Source organism: Phacochoerus africanus, chromosome 4 (genome assembly GCF_016906955.1).
Source record: "Phacochoerus africanus isolate WHEZ1 chromosome 4, ROS_Pafr_v1, whole genome shotgun sequence".
Lineage (NCBI taxonomy): Eukaryota > Metazoa > Chordata > Mammalia > Artiodactyla > Suidae > Phacochoerus > Phacochoerus africanus.
In genome coordinates, this window is record NC_062547.1 from 4,270,040 (window position 1) to 4,290,644 (window position 20,605).

General features: G+C 49.5%; 2 protein-coding genes across 2 annotated transcripts in view; both read left to right on the plus strand.

Moving 5' to 3' along the window:
- The window catches only part of CPT1A (carnitine palmitoyltransferase 1A), a 59,940-nt gene extending 55,092 nt beyond the window's left edge, over positions 1 to 4,848 (plus strand). The window contains exons 17-19 of the mRNA XM_047775056.1: positions 697 to 810; positions 1,525 to 1,617; positions 2,643 to 4,848. Of these exons, the coding sequence (XP_047631012.1) occupies positions 697 to 810; positions 1,525 to 1,617; positions 2,643 to 2,729 (294 nt within the window). The 3' untranslated portion in view covers positions 2,730 to 4,848. The remainder of the gene's footprint in view (positions 1 to 696; positions 811 to 1,524; positions 1,618 to 2,642) is intronic.
- Positions 4,849 to 7,808: 2,960 nt separating this feature from the next.
- TESMIN (testis expressed metallothionein like protein) overlaps positions 7,809 to 20,605 on the plus strand; it is a 43,417-nt gene continuing 30,620 nt past the window's right edge. Inside the window, exons 1-3 of the mRNA XM_047775057.1 lie at positions 7,809 to 8,016; positions 8,393 to 8,925; positions 13,579 to 13,737. Coding sequence (XP_047631013.1) covers positions 8,446 to 8,925; positions 13,579 to 13,737 — 639 coding nt within the window. The 5' untranslated portion in view covers positions 7,809 to 8,016; positions 8,393 to 8,445. The remainder of the gene's footprint in view (positions 8,017 to 8,392; positions 8,926 to 13,578; positions 13,738 to 20,605) is intronic.

The window sequence follows — 20,605 nt, forward strand, 5'->3', positions numbered from 1 at the left end:
TAATCACGGGCTATTTATTGCCTTTGTTTTTTGTTTTTGCCTTTTTGTTTTTTAAGGGCTGTACCCGAGGCGCATGGAAGTTTCCAGGCTAGGGGTCAAATTGGAGCTGCAGCTGCTGGCCTACACCACAGCCACAGCAACGCCAGATCTGAGCCACACCTGCCGCCTACACCACAGCTCATGGCGATGTTGGATCCTTAACCTGTGAGGGAGGCCAGGGATCGAACCCACATCCTTGTGGATACTAGTTGGGTTCGTTCCCACTGAGCCACGATGGGAGCTCCCCATTGCCTTCATTTTTAACATTGTTTCTTTCCTTCGAAGTTTATAAAATTTAATTTTTAAATAATGGCTGTATTTCACAAGCTCAGGGAATGCCTGGAAATCTGGCAGTTGGCTCATGGGACCTGGGACCCATCTGTGGTACCGGAAGCTTACTTCACTATCTGCCCCTTCCCTGCCCAAGACCCCATCAGCCGGGGGTGGACCCTCTGGTCCAGGTGTCCTCACCTGCTCCATCCCTCTCTGCAGCGGCGCTGCTCTGAGCCAGTGAGGCCTTCGGGAACAGGAACCTCTGGTGTCGGAACCAGTCCATGCCCCCAGCAGTCCGTGTGCCATCTCCCACCAGGGCTTCTCGGGGACAGAACAGGGTGGGTTGGGACGTGTCATTGGAACATTTCTTCGTTTTTCTAATAGGTCCTGTCTGAGCCGTGGCGATTATCCACCAGCCAGACCCCTCGGCAGCAGGTGGAGCTGTTTGATTTGGAGAAGAATCCTGAGTTTGTGTCGAGCGGAGGGGGCTTCGGACCGGTAAGTGGCCGGGCGTCTGTGGCCATGGAGCCGAGAGCTCCAGGGGCAGTGCCTGTCCCGGGTCTGAGCGCCTGTTACCCTGTCGATGCGCAGCCATAAAGGAACTCCTGCTGGTTATTCATGCAGTTGTTACTGGCGGTCTCATATTTAAAACATCGAGGGAGTCCCTGGCAGTCCAGTTAGCAGGTAGGATTTGGCGCTTTCACTGCTGCGGTCCAGGTTCAGTCCCTGGTCTGGGAACTGAGATCCCACATCAAGCGTCTGCACGCTGAAGCCAAAAATACAAAAATGAATTCAATGTCCAAAATTCCCTTTGCCCACAGCCTCATCTCCCCTGGTTCAGGTTTTTAGTTTTTTTATGTTTGGCCTTGCCCATGCATGCCACAAGCTCCAGGGCCAGGGATCGAACCCTCGCCACAGCCGAGACCTGAACCACTGCAGTGACAAGGCCAGATCTTTAGCCCACTGCGCTGCAAAGAACTCCCTCCTGCAGTTCAATGCATTTATTTATTTATTTATTTTCCTGTATTGGCCGCCCAGCGGCATATGGAGTTCCCGGGCCAGGGATCAGATCCGAGCTGCAGTTGCAAACTAAGCTGCAGCTGAGGCTGCGCCGGATCCGTAACCCAAGGTGCCAGGCTCTAAGAGGCCGCCAATGCCCTTGCGCCCCAGCGGGAGCTCCCCCGGGTTCAGTCTGCATGTGCTTTTCCGTAGGTTGCTGACGATGGTTATGGAGTGTCGTACATTATTGTGGGGGACCACCTCATCAGCTTCCACATATCTTCCAAGTTCTCCTGCCCCGAGACGGTACGTACGAAAACAGCGTTCTCCCTTCTCAGGATGCGGTGTTTGTACTGTTTCTGTTGAAGGGGAGCATCTCTTTGATTTGATGGGAGACTTTAATTCCATTACGTACTTTTACTTGGTTTGGATATTTTCAGAACAAGGATTTGTAAATCTCTGGATAGTTTTTTTTTTTTTTTTTGGTCTTTTTGCCTTTCCTAGGGCCGCTCCCGAGGCGTATGGAGGTTCCCAGGCTAGGGGTCTAATCAGAGCTGTAGCCACCAGCCTACACCAGAGCCACAGCAACGGAGGATCCGAGCCACGTCTGCATCCTACACCACAGCCCACGGCAACACCGGATCCTTAACCCACTGAGCAAGGCCAGGGATCGAACCCGCAACCTCATAGTTCCTAGTCGGATTCGTTAACCACTGCGCCACGATAGGAACTCCAATTTCTGGATAGTTTTAAAGGGATCTGTCTTATTTGGTTGAAAGTGTTTATCTTTGCTGGTGACAGTGGTTTTAGGCCTTAATGTGGGGGTGGTTTTATAGGGTTCAGACTCTGACATTGGCAGGTGCACTATGATTCCTGTGTGCGTCCTAGGAAACACACATCCTTGGGGAAGCAGGGGCCTGTGGTGTTCTGAACGCGTGACCGCCTTCCTATCGTGGCATGTTTAACCCCAAAACGGTAGTCCCTCTTTTCCACCTAGTTCATCACCTGACAGGCAATGCCAAGTTCACCTGTAACAGAGACTGGCATTCATTTACTGGGTGTTACATAAGGCATCGACATTAGGGGAGGCCTTGGATCCAAAACTCACTGGACATGAAGGAAAAATACACGGACACGAACCGTGAAAAGCTGTCAACTCGGTTAACCCTTAACCCTTTCTCCAGACTGTACACCTTAACAGTGAAGCTTAGAGATTTGGCCAAAAAAAAAAAAGAGTGTTCGTTCTTCGGATCAGATTACAAGTGACAAGGCTGGAAAGGTGGGGCTGTCCGCGTGGTGATGTGTTTCTGTTTTCTGTTTTCCACTGAAAGGACTCTCATCGCTTCGGGAAACACCTGAAACAGGCAATGACTGATATCATCGGTTTGTTCAGCTTCTGCCCCAACTCCAAAAAGTAAAGAGAAACCAAAGCAGCCAACCCTTGGCGCTGCCGCGAAGGACGACGAGGGGTCTTCCGATTAAAACCCACATGAAAAACAGCTATGAATCCTGACTAGCGATCAGGACGAAAAACTGCTCTCAAACACTGAGACGTTTTCCTTCCATCGAGGCTTTGGTGGTTTTGCGTTTCTAGAACAGCAGCCTCCAGCCTGTGAAGTATAACCCTACTCCTTCCAAGGAGGTGCTCACCCGGCGGCGGCGGCCGGGGTGGGGGGGGGGCACCGGATAAAATTCCCCTGAAGTCCGCACGCTGACCCGTGTCTAGGAAGGGATGAACTTGCCGTGGAGTGAATGACGTGAATGACGGAACGAGTGGGGTTGTGACTTCACACACGCTCGGCGGCCGCCCCTCGGGTACTGAGTCCTTGGCCTTTGATTTCATCAGAGCAATGGAGACATTTGTTTCATTCAGAGAAAAGCCACCGTTTAGGTCGGAGGTGTTAACAGTTAATAGCTGACTGCACATGTAACGCACTAACGGGGACACGCTGTGCTTTGGGGACCAGTTCTGTCCCTGCGGTGACTCTGTCACGGTCGAGTTGAGTTGTCTGCATTTGTCCCATCTTTAGTTTTCCTGACCCTGCAAGTCTTCAAAAGCCAGTGCCTTAAACACAGGGATCCTACATGTAAGAGAGACCACCGAGAGATCCATTGTGGAAAGTCTTTGGGGGCAGTGGTGGTGTCAGCGTAGCAAGTGGACAAGCCTGAGTGACCATTTGCCTGCTGTGTCCCCTTATCCCAGAAGGACCAGTGCCCTTACGAAGGTGGCCGCACTGCACTCCCCCATCAAACTGCCTTCCTTAGGCTTCATCATTAAGCCGCAAGAGAAGACACGGGCGTGGCTCAGAAATGGGGAGCAGGGGATGTAACGTCACGTATTTTGTATCTGGCGCACTCGCTGAAAAATAAAACGTCCTAGGTGCCTCAGGATCCCTGCTTACCCAAACTGACAACAAGGAGAGCATGGCATTTGCCACTGAGAAAGGAGCAAAACTTGAGAAAAGGGGACCTCGAGTTGGTCAGGGTTGGGCTGCGCCAGGGCGGGCTTCGCATCCCACCTGGTGAGAGAGGAGACCCGCTCCCATTTCCTGGGAGACAGAGGGAGATGGGCCTTCTCGGTGACCTCCTAGCATGTCACGGGTCATGGGTGCTGGGTTTAACAGAGCCCACCCTTCCAATGGGAGTGCCTTTATCAAAAGAATGACCGAGCAAAAAGCAATGATGTACTGAATTGTCTTCAGTGTCTAATGCAAAAATAAAGGATCATGGAATGAAATTGACCCACTGCCTCTGGGCTGTAATGACGAGCTTAGCTGTCCGTTTTTAAATTGTGTATTTATTTTTCTGACCACTCCGTTCTGGTTGGGCTCACCTCTGTAAGAGCTTTTGCAGTCCAGTGATGGAGCCACGAGGCTGAACTGCTGGAGAGGAGAAACGCACTCGCTGCGGAGCGGGTACGTGTTTTGTGTTGTGATGTAAAAACCCCACCTAAATGGGCCAAAGACGTTTTCCCTCTGAAAAGCAAGCAGAAATGAGAAGAGAGAGGCAAAAGGGAGCTCCAGCCACCACAGTGACAAAAGGCCCTTGTTTGTCTATGGTATGTCATCAAGGAGGTAGGTAGGGGGGTGCAGGATACAGCTCCTCTGCTCAGCCAGCCAGTGCAGCTTCCACTCAGCCAGGGCCACTGGAATCATACACTGTTGACCACTGACCCGTCTGTAGTATGACTCACAAGCGAATTTGAGTGCAGATGTGCTGGCCCTCAAAGGTTTTGGGGCTTCTCTCTCAGGTTTTAAATGTTTCAAATGTAATCATTGCTCATGTGCAGTTGTCAATGCAATTTTATATTCCTTAAAAGGGGGAAGAGTGGGTTTTTCCTGTACGTGTCGAAAGGAGGAGGTAAGAGTAACATGTGTTTCGTTTAGTTTGGAACAAGCCATAGTCTTAACGAAACTGCGGTCTGAATTTGTTATCCTGGACTGGCCTTTGCATGTAAATACAATATGCTCTTTGGGATGTAAATCTTAGAAATGCAGTATGGATGTTATCATGAATAAAAACATTAATCCCAGTCTACCACGCTGTTGCTTGCTGTCCCTTTTGTTATCTTGATAAGGAGGCTGTAAGTCAGGTACCAGGCTCAGGCACTTGGGACAAAGGTAACCGACCAAGATGTGCAGAAAAGGCCTCGGGCTGGGCAGAATGGCCCCTGCCAGACTCATGCACCGGATGCAGAAGGGTGGCTGCCAGGAAGGGCTGTGGGTTGTGCTCTCTGTTCATTTGCACATCCGTGCCCTTGCCCCAGAGCTTAGAACAGTGCCGACACACAGTAGGTATGCAGTAAATCTTTGTTAAATCAATACACAAATTCCGTTTTCTTCCGTTATTATTGAGCACCTACTGTGTGCCAGGCTCTGTTCTAGGCACTCGACGTACGGTGGGGATCCCACCAGGTTCTGGAGATCAAATTCCAGTGGGAGGAAGCTGAGGACCAAGGGAACCTCAAAGGACCTTAAGGGTTTCTAGGTGTCGGTGAGGAGCTGAGTAGCTGGCATGGAAGAGAGGCTGATTTATTTATTTTTTCTTTCTAGGGCTGCACCTGCAGCATATGGAAGTTCCCTGGCCGGGGGTCAAATCAGAGCTGCAGCTGCTGGCCTGTGTCAGTCGCAGCAATACCAGATCCAGGTCTCATCTGCGACCCATGCAGAGGCTTGTGGCTACACCAGATCCTCAGCCCACCGAGCAAGGGCAGGGATTGAACCCACATCCTCATGGATCCTGGTCAGGTTCTCAACGTGCCAAACCTCAACAGGAACTCCGGGAGGCTGATTTAGAAATGGGTTTGAGGAGTTCCTGCTGTGGCACAGTGTTAAGGATCTGGCATTGGTGCAGTTGCAGCATAGCTCATAGCGGTTCAGATTCAATCCCTGGCTCAGGAACTTCCATGTGCTGTGGGTACGACCACAAAGAAAAAAAAAAAGTTTGAGCTGAGACCTGAATGACAAGACAGAGCTGGCCTTGGCCGATCCAACAGGATCAAAAGAGCATCTTGGGACCGTGAGGGTTCCAAGGGTCCAGGTCTTTGAGGCTGACCAGAGTGGTGACCCACGGGAACTGCTCGGTAGAAACGTCTGATGTGTGAATGAATGGATGGTGGGGCCTGGCAGGTGATGGACCTCTCAGGCTGTTCAGGCTCTTCACGGTTTTTCACGTGGGCTCTGCAGTTTACATCAGCTGCCTTCTAGACCCTACAGTTTGGTGAGCCCGAGTGGCATTCTCAGTCCTGCCTGCCCTTGAACTCAACGGAGCTCAATGAGATGTGATTTTTTTTTTCCCAGCCATCACAGTAAGAGTAAAGACACCTTCGCGCTCACGTGTATGTGGAGCTCCAGGGAGAGGGGTGAAAAGGGCCACTCCACCCAGGCTTCACCTTGATCCCCACTTGGAGAGGCAGGGGGGTCCCGACGGCATGGTCCACAAGGGAAATTTGGCTTTGCCTGTAATTAAGTATTTCAGCAGGAGGGTTTATGTACTATATATAGAGCTGCATAGGCTTACCCTGGGGTTGGGTCTGAATAAACCAATGGTAAGCAGAAAATGCACCTCATCTACTGACCACCATAGCTTAGCCCAGCCCACCTTGAACGGGCTCAGAACACTTACGTTAGCCTACAGTTGGTCAAAATCATCTAACACAAAGTGTATTTTACAATAATGCATTGAATGTCCCATGGAATTTCTTTCAATGAGATTAGAAAGCTGATGCCTTACATTTTTAATTTACCAAAATACACTTGCACATGGAAACAGAGTGCCTAAGGATCTTCTTACCCCCGATCCCCCCACCCCATCCCTAGAACACCTTTCAACTCTCTTTGGTTGGATTTGCAGTTCACGGCCATAACCCTGAATAGGATTTCATCACTTTTTTTCTTTTCTTTTTTGGCTACGCCTTGCAGCATGTGGAAGTTCTCCAGCTAGGGACTGAACCCAAGCTGCTGCAGTGACATGGGGGCCTTTTCCCGCTGAGCCTCAAGGGAACTTCTGATCTTTCCCTGATTAAACTTCTTGCTCAGTATTGACTTCTTGCTCAGTGGGTTGAGGATCTGGCGTTGCTGTGAGCTGTGGTGTAGTCGCAGACATGGCTTGGATTCTGTGTTGCTGTGGCTGTGGCATAGGCTTTTTGAGACCCCTCGCCTGGGAACTTCCACATGCTGCACATGCTGCCCTAAAAAGCAAAAAAAAAAAAAAAAAAAGCAAAAAAACCTAGTATTGATGTCTACTTCTGTGAAAGGTGGATTTAGTTCACCCCCCCTCCAAACCTCGCCTTGTAGTGTTAGTTATACAGCTATGTTTGTTGTTTCTAGGTCCCTCTTCCCGTGGCCATCAGTCATCAGTGTTGGGTTACATTGACTAGGACGCCCAGTCTTCCTCCCAAGCTCCAGCACCAAGGACCTGAAGTACACGCTAGGTCAGGAGCTCGCATGGGCAGACCCCCAGCCCTCCACCCACCTGCTGTGGCAGTGGCCGGGCAGGCTCTGTCCTGCGAATCTCGAGGGCAGAAAAAATACATTTTGAAGCCTAAGGTCTGAAGTCGAGCTTGGGAGTCGTCCCCGCCCCCGCCCCCGCCGGTGTTGCCTGGGACTGGCCTGCGGGTCTGTTTCCACATCTGAGCGTGGAGCTGGGGAACCCAAGGGTGTGCTTCCTGCTCCACGTCCCCACCACGGCGGTTCCTGGCTTCGGGCCCGACACCCTCCCCTCCTCCAGCTCCCCACCCACCCTGCCTCCACCGCCCGGGGTCCTGGCTTTCCCTTCACACGTCCCTGCCGCTCCCCTGTCCCCTCCCCCGAACCCGTGCCCTCTCACCTCTGTGCCCCACCTTCGACTTACTCCGCCCCGCCCACCATGCCCCGCCCCTCCCCTTTGGCCCCGCCCACCCGCGAGTCCCACCCCATCTGGCCACGCCCACGCCCGCTCCCTAGCCCCGCCCCGCCCCAACCGCCAACGGCTCGCCCCGCCCCGCCCCCTCTGCCGGCCGCGCGCCCCGCCGGCACCTGCGGCCTCAGGTGCGTCGTCTGAGGTGGTCTGAGGGGCTCCCTCGCCTCCGGCGCCGGACACTCGGGCCTCTGTCGGGTTTCGCCGAGGTCCCAGGAGGGGAGGGGGACGGTGGGACCCTGGGCAGCTTTGAGCGGGCGGCGGACCCCGTCTGCAGTCGTCCCCCTCGGGGGGCAGTGGGACCTCCAGGTGAGCCCCACTGGGACGGTGCCCCCCTTCCCTCCGTCAGCCGCCCCAGAAAGGCGCCCCCCGCCACGTCAGGCCCTCCGGACGGCGGGACCCCCATCCCCACGTCAGCCCTCGGGGAGGGGGTGGGACCCCCCCCAAGACGTGGGGAGGGCAGGGCGTGAGACCCCCCCCCAGTCAGCCCCTCAGATGGCGGGACCCCCCCCAGTCAGCCCTCGGGGTGGGACCCCCCCAAGACGTGGGGAGGGGGTGGGACCCCCCCATTCAGCCCCTCGGGGCGGCGGGACCCCCCCCAGTCAGCCCCTCGGGGCGGCGGGGGCCCCCCAGTGGGCGGCCGGGGCGGGCGGGGGCCGCCGCCTGACCGGCCGCGTCGTTGCAGGCTCCCCGGCGCCGGCTGCGGGGCGATGCCCGGGCCCGGTGCCCGCAGCGGACATGGACGAGGCCCCTCTGCTGGGCGGCATGTCCGGCCCCGAGGACGAGATGGTGACGGACCTTTTCGGCGCCGAGAGTCAGTTTGTTTCCGAAAACCTCCCCCTGAAAACCGCGGGGGCGGCGAAGCACGAGGACGACGAGTTCCACGTCTTTAAAGACGCGTACCTGGGCGCGGCGGACCCCAGAGAGCCCCTGCTGCGCGCGTTCAACCCCCCGCTCGGCGGGGACGGCAGGAATCCGGGCAAAGCGGAGCTGCGGGTGGACGAGGCCGAGGCCCAGGACCTGCTCGGGGAGTACCCGAGCCTCCCCGAGCTCCAGCCGCTGGAGGACGCCGTCCTGCCCGCCGCCCCGCAGCCGCCCCCCGCCTACAACGTCCACTTCCTGTCCTCCCTGCTGACCCCGCACCGGAGTCCTGCCGTCGTGCCCCTGGGCGCCTGGGCCAGGGAGGGGGCCGCCCAGCCCGCTGTCCGCGTGATTCCGGTAAGACCCACGTCCTGCCAAGGGAGGGATGGGAGACGTGGGCTCCTGCCACCCTTCCTTCCCCTCTGCGGGCGTTTTTCCAGCCTCGGGCGCGTCCCGGGCTGGGTTCACTCCTTCCAGACGGGGGGCAAGCATCCCCCGGACAAGCGCTCCTGCCTGAAGTGAGCTAGGCCCCGGGTCCCTGGTTCCACCCTGGCCTAACCTGGCAAAGCGGAGGCAGACAACTAGAACGTTTGTAAACCGGCCTTTGAAAAAGCTCTAGTAGGTGTGCACACAGACGCGGTGTGAGTTCACGTGGGCTTGCATTTCACATTTTTCCCCTTTAGATTTTTATTTTGTTTTATTTTATTTATTTATTTGTTTTTTTAGGGCCACACTTGCGACATATGGAGCTTCCCAGGCTAGGGGTCGAATCGGATCTACAGCTGCAGGCCTACACCACAGCCACAGCCACAGCAACACCGGATCCGAGCCGCCTCTGCGACCTACACCACAGCTCTTGGCAACGCCGGAGCCTTAACCCACTGAGCAAGGCCAGGGAATGAACCCACAACCTCATGGTTCCCAGTTAGATTTGCTTCCGCTGCACCACGATGGGAACTCCAGATTTTTTTTTCCATTTAAAAATTATTTTTATTGAAATACAATGTTTACAATGTTGTTGGTTTTAGGTGTACAGCAAAGCGATTCAGTTACACACACACATTTTATTATAGTCCCCTTTAGATTTATAAGGGTTGTTAATTCTCAGCAAGGACTCACAATAGTACTTGTGTTTGGTGAACCTTGAAATCAAGATGTTAGAGCTTCCCCCTGCTGATGAGTGGTTGTTCCTCAAGCATGCGGGATACAAATCAGTGTCTATATGAATTTCTGCTATTTGTCAGCCAGCTACCCTTCTTTCCCTGTAGAGAGCCACTGGTAAATTTCTGCTTTGTTCTTGCTGAAGCTAAACAAATCAGTCTTTTTTTTTCTTTTTTTTTTTTTGGCATGTGGAAGTTCCTGGGCCAGGGATGGAACCCACGCCACAGCGGCGACTGGGGTCACAGCAGTGACCACATTGGATCCTTAACCAGCCGAGCCACTGAGGAACTCCTAAACAAACTAGTTTTAAAAAGAAATAGGGGAGTTCCCATTGTGGCACATCGAAATGAATCTGACTAGAAACCATGAGGTTTCGGGTTTGATCCCTGCCTTGCTTAGTGGATTAAGGATCTGGGGTGTTGCTGTGGCTGTGGTGTAGGCTGACAGCTGTAGCTCCAGTTCAGCCCCTAGCTTGGGAACCTCCGTATGCCTCGGCTGCAACCCTAAACATAGAAAAAGACTAAAGATAAAAAGAAACAAAGGATCCCCAAGGAAATGTGTACTGCCCCCCCCCCCAAAGGATCTAGTTTGGAAAACTAGATTACTCACCCATTAAATCATGTTAGTAAATTATAAATTAAACCTTGGTAGAATATTTTTGAGTTGGTGTTGAGATGGCTGGAGCCTAGCTTTGTATATGATAAGCTGTAGCAGCAGGAGCTTAGAGTTCTGTTTTCTGGTTTTTAAGGAATAATCACTGCTCCTTAGTGTGTAGGAAAGGTGTGGAGGGGAGGGGAGGCTGGGGCCAGAGAAACCGCAGAACACACCTAGTCCCACCAGCTGGTGCAGAGGTCCTCCTCGGAATCTTTTTCAGATGGCTTGAAATGTCAGACATTCCCATTTTGCTATCAAGCCAGACTTGTGTCCCAGGACTTTTTGCCTGTTGGTCCTGGCACAGCTCCCTTCCTGTACCATGTGGTCTCTGGGCATTCACCAGAGCAGGAAGCAAACTAGCTCAAGTTAAAAAAGTAAAATTCTCTTTTTTTCTCCTTTTTACAGCTCACCCACAGCATATGGAAATTCCCAGGCTAGGGGTCGAATTGGAGCTGTAGCTGCCAGCCTACACCACCGCCACAGCAACACCAGATCCGAGCCGCATCTGTGACCTACAGCACAGCTCATGGCAACGCCGGATCCTTAATCCACTGATCGAGACCAGGGATCGAACCTGCGTCCTTATGAATGCTAGTCAGATTCGTTTCCGTTGACCCACAGTGGGAACTCCTAATGTAGTCTCCAATTTTAACAAAACAAAGGAGAGACTATTTGGATGACATTTCTTTGGGTTTTTTCCCCAACTTTTACTGACTTATTTCTAATTTATTAATAAAATGAAAAAGATTTAGATGGACATGTTTACCATTTAAAAAGAATGGAATTATTTTTTAGTAAGTATTCGGGGTGAGTTGCTAATCTACTTTTTCTAGAAATTCTTTCCTACATACTAACCTTTGTTCTGTAAAAGTGGGATTTTACTGTAGTATGTTCAGATACAAGTTGCATGGGACTGAGGAATTGATATATTTACTCTATGTTTACTGTATAAGTATTTGTTAATTACAGGGATCTAAGTTAAATCTTAACTTTGATGATGTGTACGTGGCAAATTCCCCAAATCAGAAAGCAGAAGAAAATTGAAAATTTTCTGTATTTCTATAAAATGTGAAATATCTAAAAGTTTTAACTTGAAATATAGCTAAACTTTCCTCTGTCTTTTAAAGATTTGCATCTAGATGCTAGTCTGCTATGCTAAGGAATTTGTTGGTCCATGATAATTATTATTTTTTAGGGTCCCAATTTTAAGTTAGACAACCTCCAAGTCTGAGTTAACACTCACACTTTGAAAGATAATTATCTGTGCTGTGATTTTATATGAAGTCTTCAGAATGTTACCTTAGAATCACTGTCTCCTTTGAAGGTCTTTATATCTTGCCTCCTGGCCTTTGAGGACGCTCGCCTGTAATTCTCTGAGAGTCTGGGCAGGTGGAGGTCAAGGAGGGGAGAGACAGTATAAAGTGTGGGTTGACTGCTGTCTCCCCATCCTCTTCACATTATCAAATTTTATTTATGTATGTATTTATTTTTTAGGGCCGTACCTGCAGCATATGGAGATTCCCAGGTTAGGGGTCTAATCGGAGTTGTAGCCGCCGGCCTACACCATAGCCACAGCAATGCCAGATCCGAGCTGCGTCTTCAACCTACAGCATAGCTCACGGCAAGGCCGGATCCTTAACCCACTGAGTGAGGCTGGGGATCGAACCCACAACCTCATGGTTCCTAGTCGGATTTGTTTCCCCTGCGCCATGATGGGAACTCCCATTATCAAGTTTTAAATGATTTTAAAAGACTTAGATCTGATGGTAATTTTTTTAACCATCAATCTTTTTAGTTTTTTAATTCCATTGATTTTCAGTAATATCGTTGGTGTTTCTCCATATTTTTGGTAATTTTGCTGGTGTATCACTGAGTTGTTGCAGAGGATAATTTAAAAACAAAGTTGTCAGGGAATTCCCATGGTGGCTCAGCAGAAACCAATCTGACTAGTAACCATGAGGACACAGGTTCAATCCCTGGCCTCACTCAGTGGGTTAAGGATCCAGCATTGCCATGGCTGTGGCTGTGGTGTAAGCCAGTGGCTACAGCTCCAATTTAACCCCTAGCCTGGGAAACTCACCTTGGAAAAAAAAAAAAAAGGATCCGTTATTCCCTACCCTCACTGTTTCATTTAATTCCTGTCCTACTATTTAATAATAAAGATTACTATAAATACATTGTAAGTTACAATATAAATATTACTAAAACATCAGCAGGGATGTCAGGCTTCTTGAGGAAAGAGCGAAAGAATCAGCCAGAACATGTAATGCAACCTAAAGAGCATGCTCTAAGACCAGTGATAAAGGAGGGGCATTTCAGGCAATTTTAAGGAAGCTTCCACAAGGCAGCCAGCTCCTTTAGAGTAGGGGGCTGTGGAGCAGTTTGAGGGACAGCTGATAAACTCAGAATCCTCTCAAATTACTTATACCATGTTTTTGAAACAGCAAGAGGGCCACATCAAAATCACATCTCCACACCCTGTGGGCAGATAGTTCTGGTCCTCAAGGTTCTCGGTCGCCAGCGAGGCTGGTCAGATGACCTGTCCCCCCATCTTGTTGCCCCATAGGGAGAATAATACTGAGAAGAGAGGCATTAAGGGTAAGCATGCTCTTTCCTTTAAAACTCTAACAAGGAGTTCCTGTTGTGGCTCAGTGGTTAACGAACCCGACTAGTAACCATGAGGTTGCGGGTTCAATCCCTGGCCTCGTTCAGCAGGTTAAGGACCTGGCATTGCTGTGAGCCGTGGTGTAGGTTGCAGACAAGGCTCAGATCCCACATTACTGTGGCTGTGGTGTAGGCCAGTGGCTTCCAACTGGACCCCTAGCTTGGGAACCTCCATATGCTGTGGGTATGGCCCTATAAAGACCAAAACAAAACAAAACAAAAAAAACTGTAGCAAGGAGTTCCCATTGTGGTGCAGCAGTAACAAACCCAACTTGCATCCATAAGGATGTGGGTTCAGTCCCTGGCCTCAGCCAGTGGGTTAAGGATCCGGCGTTGCTGTGGCTGTGGTGCAGGCCCACAACTGCAGCTCCAATTTGACCCCTAGCCTGGGAACTTCCATATGCCACATATGCAGCCCTAAAAAGGAAAAAAAATTTTTTTAATCAACTTCTACAAAGAATTTTCTGTATTATGCAACTGCAAAATACAGTGTCCACAATGTGATTTCTCAAATAATGTTTCCTTTTTTAGGTTGAAATAAAGGAAGCAGGTGCTGCTATTACAAGTAACAATCTGGAAGAAGCAACTTTTCAGAACCCTCTTGCCCAGGAGTCCTGTTCCAAGTTCCCATCATCACAAGAAGCAGAGGATGCCTCTGTCTGTTCTCATAAGAAAGACTCTAACCCAATGGTAATTATGCCAAAGAGAATATGCCTGACTAACAGTATATTAAATGTGTAACCCTTATCATTACTAAGCCAACAGTAGTAGTTATTCCAGTCATTGTTTTTCATTGTGTTTACTTGTTGAATCAGCATTTTTGGTTGTCTTATGTATCAAGAGGGATATAATTACAGCCTTTCTAATGTTTGTTTCACATCGAAGATTCTCATTTCTACTTGGTTTAACAAATCAAACAAAGATTAGGACATTGCTATATCCCTTATGGAGAGAAGCCATAAGTCACATCAGTCAGTGCAGACCTGGCGTTGGCCTACTGATGGGGCAGCCAGCTGAGCTGTGTGGTTCGGCATGTTGGTGGGAGGGTGAAGCTGCAATTCTGTGGCTACCAGGCAGAGGCTGTTTTCTTGCCTGGCTGCCTCCAAATTCCTAGTACCAAGTAACATTCTTGTAAGATAGGTTACCTGTAAGATAAGTAATCAGAAACCTGGTTTCTGTGATATTTTTGCATGTTTGTAATTTCCTTGACTCCTCCTGTCAACTCTGTAGGGTAAACATTATCTTTACATTTTATGGATGAGGAAACAGAGCTGTTAGTCTGCTTGTACGTGGTGCATCAAGGATTCCAGATCTGATATGCTGAGGACTGGGAAGGGGGAAGCCAGGGAATCCAACCCCAAACATTCTTTTAGCAAAGAGCCCAAAGACCTGGAGTTCCCATCATGGTAAAGTGGAAATGAATCTGACTGGGAACCATAAGGTTGTGGGTTTGATCCCTGGCCTCACTCAGCGGGTTAAGGATCCGGTGTTGCTGTGAGCTGTGGTGTAGGTCGAAGACGCAGCTCGGATCCCAAGTCACTGTGACCATGGCATAGGCCAGCAGCTATAGCTCTGATTTGACCCCTAGCTTGGGAACCTCCATATCCCACAGGTACAGCCCTAAAAAGCCAAAAAAAAAAAAGGGGGGGGGGAGTTCCTGTCATGGCTCAGGGGTTAATGAACCCAACTAGGATCCATAAGGACACAGGGTTCATCCCTGGCCTTGCTCAGTGGGTAAAGGAACTGGCGTTGCTGTGAGCTGTGGTGTAGGTCACAGACATGGCTCAGATCTGGCATTGCTGTGCCTGTGGCATAGGCCATCAGCTACAGCTCTGACTGGACTCCTAGCCTGGGAACTTCCATATGCGGAGGGTGCAGTCCTAAAGAGAAAAGAAAAAAAAAAGAGTCCCAAGAACCAACAGTTGCCTTTCCCCCAGCAGCTCTTTATTCCAAGACACGTACTTTAACTAGAAAATACTTGAAAATGAGCTGTCATGAGCTTTGGCTTGGCTGTCACATGCACCAGTACTTGTCTCTGCCTGTGGTTCTCCTCAAGCCTGTGGGTTCTGAGCGAGAACGTTTCCAGGACACCTGGACCAGGTGAGCAGGATGAGAACGTCTCCAATTACACCAGACCCCTGAGTAATATTAGAACGCTTGCAGGAGGGAGCAGGACAGAGCCAAGTATGATGCAATAGGCAGAGGCCTGGAGACTCCGCTCTGAGGCTTTCCCCCAGTTTGTACATCTGTGTGTGTATGGCTATAATTCACCCTTAAATACCAATAAAATTCCAATCAGGATGATCTGAAATTTGACGAGCATCTCGATAACTTAGGCTCTATGTTTGTTATTTTGGTAACATTGATACTTTGTGCTTATTTGGGCTTTCCTGTTGAAGAAACCCAAAGGCAACCTAAAGGCACACACCACAGCTTCTCGGGTATTTGTGGTTTTACCATCAGAAGTAGAAGCTATGTGCAGGCAGAAAGAGCGGCTTCTCTTACCTTGGTGTTCACGCTAAGTTGCCTTGGACAGGAATGCACAGTGAGGGCTCTGTCTTGCTTAGCTCACCGGTGTGACTGACTGACAGGCTCACTTGGCTCACTGAGGATTTATTTATGGTTGCAATCCACCTACGAGATCTTCGTGTGTATCAGTCATAGAAAGATTGACATGGCTTCTTAGAACTTTCCAGTTCTCGGATTAACTTTTTAAAACTGTACTTATAGGGAATGAAACACATGTATATTTATAAACCACCCTTAATGTTAAACAGTAACATGTGCCGTGGCAGGAAGGTACAACCGTCATAAAATTAAAGATTAGGGAGTGTCTGTCGTGGTTCAGTGGTTAACGAACCCAGTTAGTATCCATGAGGACCCAGTTAGTATCCCTGGCCTCGCTCAGTGGGCTAAGGATCCGGTGTTGCTATGAGCTGTGGTGTAGGTCACGGATGTGGCTACGTTGTTGTGGCTGTGACGTAGGCCAGCAGCTGTAGCTCTGATTCGCAGCAGCTGTGGCTCTGATTCGACCCCTACCCAGGGAACCTCTATATGCCGCGGATTCGGCCCTAAAAAGACCAAAAAAAAAAAAAAAAAGATTATTCTAAGTATTTGACCAACTACAGAGATGGAGCCAGGGAGAAAAGCCCTTCGTATCATTAACTGGATGTGAACGGGGCCGGGGTTGGGCGGATCAGCATACCCTCTCCACTCACGTAGACCGTGGAGTGTGTGGACAGGTGAAGGAAGCTCTGCTCCCGGTCACCTTTCCCTACTCTGAACCTCAGCGGTCAGACACCTACAGAGAAGGGCATGAGCAGGAGTTTCTCTCACCACCCTGAACACAACCCATTAGACATTTCTCCAGGGATTTTTTTTTGCCCTGTGGTTCCTCCAGAGAGCGTGTTATTGTAGAGTAAGAAGTAGAGGACAGATCTACAGTTTGCCATTTTCCGTTGAAACTTAAATTCTGGATTAAAGCTGTGTTCTCGGGTCTAAGTTTACTTAGGTTCATATTTACTGGGTATTTTTTTAAAAATGAAACCTGATCATTATTTTTTATTTTAGGTGATATGTCAGTTGAAAGGGGGTACACAAATGCTGTGTATAGACAATTCTGGCACAAGAGAACTAAAAGCACTTCATTTGGTTCCTCAGTATCCAGACCAAAATAATTATCTACAGTCAGGTACAAAGTAAATAAATAAAAAATATGTCATATATCATATGGAAGTTGGTAAGTGATTCTGTTTGGCTTTGTATACAGAGTAAATGTGCAGTAGGCAGTTGGGCAATCCCTACAGCCCATAGTAGTCAGCTAAGCACAGGAAAATAGTTCCACAGGTCAACTTCTGTATGCTGCATTGACCGTCTCAGTGCTCAGGTAGATACCCTGAGCTTCTGCTGGTTGCAGCGAGCTTTATGATCCCAACAGGTGACGGCTCACACACACACGCATGTTTGTGGCTAGAGGTGCCTGGCTTGAAACATCAACTTCCCCAGACTGAGTGGAGGGCAGACTCTTTCACATGTGGTCAAAACTGCATACATTTTAACGTAAATGTTTTCATGGAGTCGATGAGAACCATCACTCTGCTTTAATCACTATAAGTTCTGAAATAACTCTATCAAATGCTAATCTATCTGCCATTCATTTACTCAGAAACTTCTCTAAACCGGTGACCAGTGCTTGATCATCATCAAAAGACTTGTGCACGATTAAAGAAAGACTAAATGACGTAATTTTAGGATTGTGTTTACAAAAGTTAGACACTAATACTTGAAAACTGGGCATCTCTGTGTGTACTACTATATAAGCATGTTATTTTAAAGCTTGGGTTAACTGAATATTCAATTATCAGATGATTCACTGACCTTGCCAATAATTTCAATCAATAATAAATCTAGATGTCATTTCAATGGGCCTTTGGAGCCCAGGGCAAAAAGAAAGAATGTGACTCCTATTCTAGCATGATAGTCTCTCTCTCTCTCGTTTCTCTTGAGGGGGGTGGATTTTTAGGGCCATACCTGCAGCACTTGGAGATTCCCAGGCTAGGGTTGAATCAGAGCTGTAGCCACCAGCCTACACCACAGCCACAGCAATGCAGGAGCTAAACCAAGTCTGCGACCTATACGACAGCTCATGGCAACACTGGATCCTTAACGCACTGAGTGAGGCCGGGGATTGAACCCCCATCCTCATGGATACTAGTGAGGTTCATTACCACTGAGCCACGATGGGAACTCCCCATGATAGTCTCTTTATCCAGGGACAGATAACATGCCTTTAAGACATTTAGTTCCTTTTCCGTGATGCATGGCACCTCCAGAAGCCCTTTGCTGCACACCAGCCATGGATTTTCTGGCTCTATTCCCTCTGGGTCAGAGCTGCATCTGACCCCTACACAGGCAGAGAAAGGTTCTTTCCTAGTTCCCTTCCTTCTGGAACGCAACAAGATCCTAATGCCTTGAAATCCTCAGAAGAAGGGTTTACATAGTGCTCTCCACGTCCGTTTGTCATGTCAGCATAACCCCAGCCCCTAGCCCAGTCTCCTTCGTTTCACTGTACACATATTTAAAATCACCATAAAATAAATGCATTCTGTTACCAAAGCCTCTAGGTGACATCACTCGGTGAATGCACAAGCCCAAAGCAGGAAATGTGTCCAGCTGGTGGGTGATCAGGAGAATGGGACACGTTTCTCCTGCTGCTTTGACTTGCAAACACTGTTTCACTGGGCCCTTAGTGTCTCAGGAATATTTTTGACAGCATCCTTAGGCCAAAGAAATGCCTATAAGTTCCAGTCTTAAATAGTCTGGTCCCAATAGCCTAGCAAGTATTTACATACTATTAGGTTAGTGAACATTTGAAGAAAGAATACACATAAATTGAAAGTAGTTCACGTGGTGTCCTATAGATGATGCTGTGGGACATATCTGGTGCCTCTATGGTAGGTTGGCTACAGCACCCAAGGGCACCTTGGCACACAGTTTGGGAACCTTGGCACTAACAACATTTTTTAGCATAGGACTATCCCTGAAAGCTCAAATTAAGCAGCATTCTGACAAAGAAAAAGGGTGTGATAAGTTAAAAAATTTCTGACCAGAAAGGCTTCATAGAAAACATAAATTGGATCAAGATAAGTGTGAGTGACTCCGCACATGCCCAACTCGTGATACGTTATCATTTTTGTATTTTCTTCCATGTGCAAGTGGAAGAGAAACAGTATAAGCTATCAATTAATTGTAATTATCTTCCTTACAGATGTCCCTAAACCCATGACTACTTTAGTAGGAAGATTTTTGCCAGTACCAGCAAAATTAAATCTCATTACACAAGTGAGTCATTGTTTTAATAAAAAAAAAGATACAATTGGGCATTATTGTTTCTTAAAATTTCGATTGCCAAAGTTGGAATTACTCAGAAAATATAATTTATGCTGTTTTACAATCAACAGTGAAACGTTTACCAAGCATCCAGTGCCTTCTCCAATGTGTCAGACACTGGGAGTGACAGTGGGAGTCTAAGACCCCCTGCTCTGCCGACTCAGACACTGCCCGCACCTTCTCTACGGCCTCCAGACCGTGCTGCTGCCCCATGTGCTGAGCCTGGCCCTTTCGGTCCTGCCACCCGTCAGCATACGCCAGCCCCTCAGTCTAGACTCTCTCTCACCTCCTTCGGTATTAAGGAAACGCTCTTTAGCAATTTAAACTGTTTTTATGATGACACCATAATATGCATGGATTAAATGTCATCATTAGACAGATGTGCTCTTTTCCCTAAATCTTGATGTAAAATGTCACCTCCCCAGAAGAGCTTTCTGTGCCTCCCCAGTGTAGACAGCCAGTCACTGTCACAGCACTGTCACTGTCCCGTGTTCGCTGCTTGGCTGGTTTGCCTGCCTCCATCTGTGGGAATGCAACTCCATAGGAGCAGAGATCTTGTGATTCTTTTCATCTCTGCAGCCTGGGAAGCTGGCATGTAGAGGGCCTTCAAATGGGGCGCCCATCAACAGGGCGGCACTGGTCTGAGCACTTAGGTGACATCGGTGAGCTGACCCTAAGCGAACCCTCCCAAACAAATCAAAACAGAGCATATGACGACCCTCCTGCAGCTTACATTTTAGTGTGGGAGACCGAGGCAAACCTATAGCGTGAGCTGTATTGCACGCAGAGACGGGCCCTGGGAGGTGGGGGCTCCGTGAGGAGGAAGGCAGGTTGCAGGTTTCAGCAGTGTGGTCACAGATGGCTTCACTGAGAGGGTGACACTTGAGCAAAGTCTTGAAAGAGCAGAGGGGGTGAGCTATGTGTCTACCACGTGGAAGGACCTTCCCGGGCTGGGGGTGGGGGTGGGGGTGAGGGGGAGCAGCACAGCACAGGTTGGGCCTGCTGTGGAGACGGCCAGGAGGCCAGTGGGGCTGGGATGGAGCGAGCAAGAAGAAGGGAGCAGGGCTGTGCTTCCACTCTGAAATGAGGCTGGCATGGAGGGGCGGGCAAGGGGAGAGCAGGCAAACCTACTAACGGAATAATCTTAAGAGAGACAGTGGTGCCTCTGACCAGGTGGTGGCAGTGGAGGCAACACATAGCTGCTCAGGGCGCTTTCAAGGTTGAGCCAACAGGGTGTGCTGAGGGACTGGTTGTGGGATGTGAGAGAAAGGTGTCAGATGTCCCCAAGACTTTGAGCCTAAACAGGTGGTGAGGAGGAGTTTCCATGGAGGGAGGGGAGAGTGTGAGTTTTGTGCAGGAGCTGAGGAATTCCGCTGGAATATTGAAGTTGAGGTGTCTCTTGGACATCAGAGTGACGGTGCTGGGTAGGCGTCAGAAGTACAAGCCTGGGTTGAGAGGAGGGAGGGTGGGGCTGGAGGGATGCAGCTGCCAGCACAGAGATGGCATTTAAAGCCACAAGACTAGAGGAGCTCCCCGAGGCAGTGGGGATAGAGGCACATATTTGCTGAGTGAGTAAAAGAAAACTGCTCAAGTGATCCACTAGCCAGGAGGGGCCAAAGTATTAATCAGGGCAGGAGGAAAGCGTCACCTGTGCTGCTCTGAGTGCCTG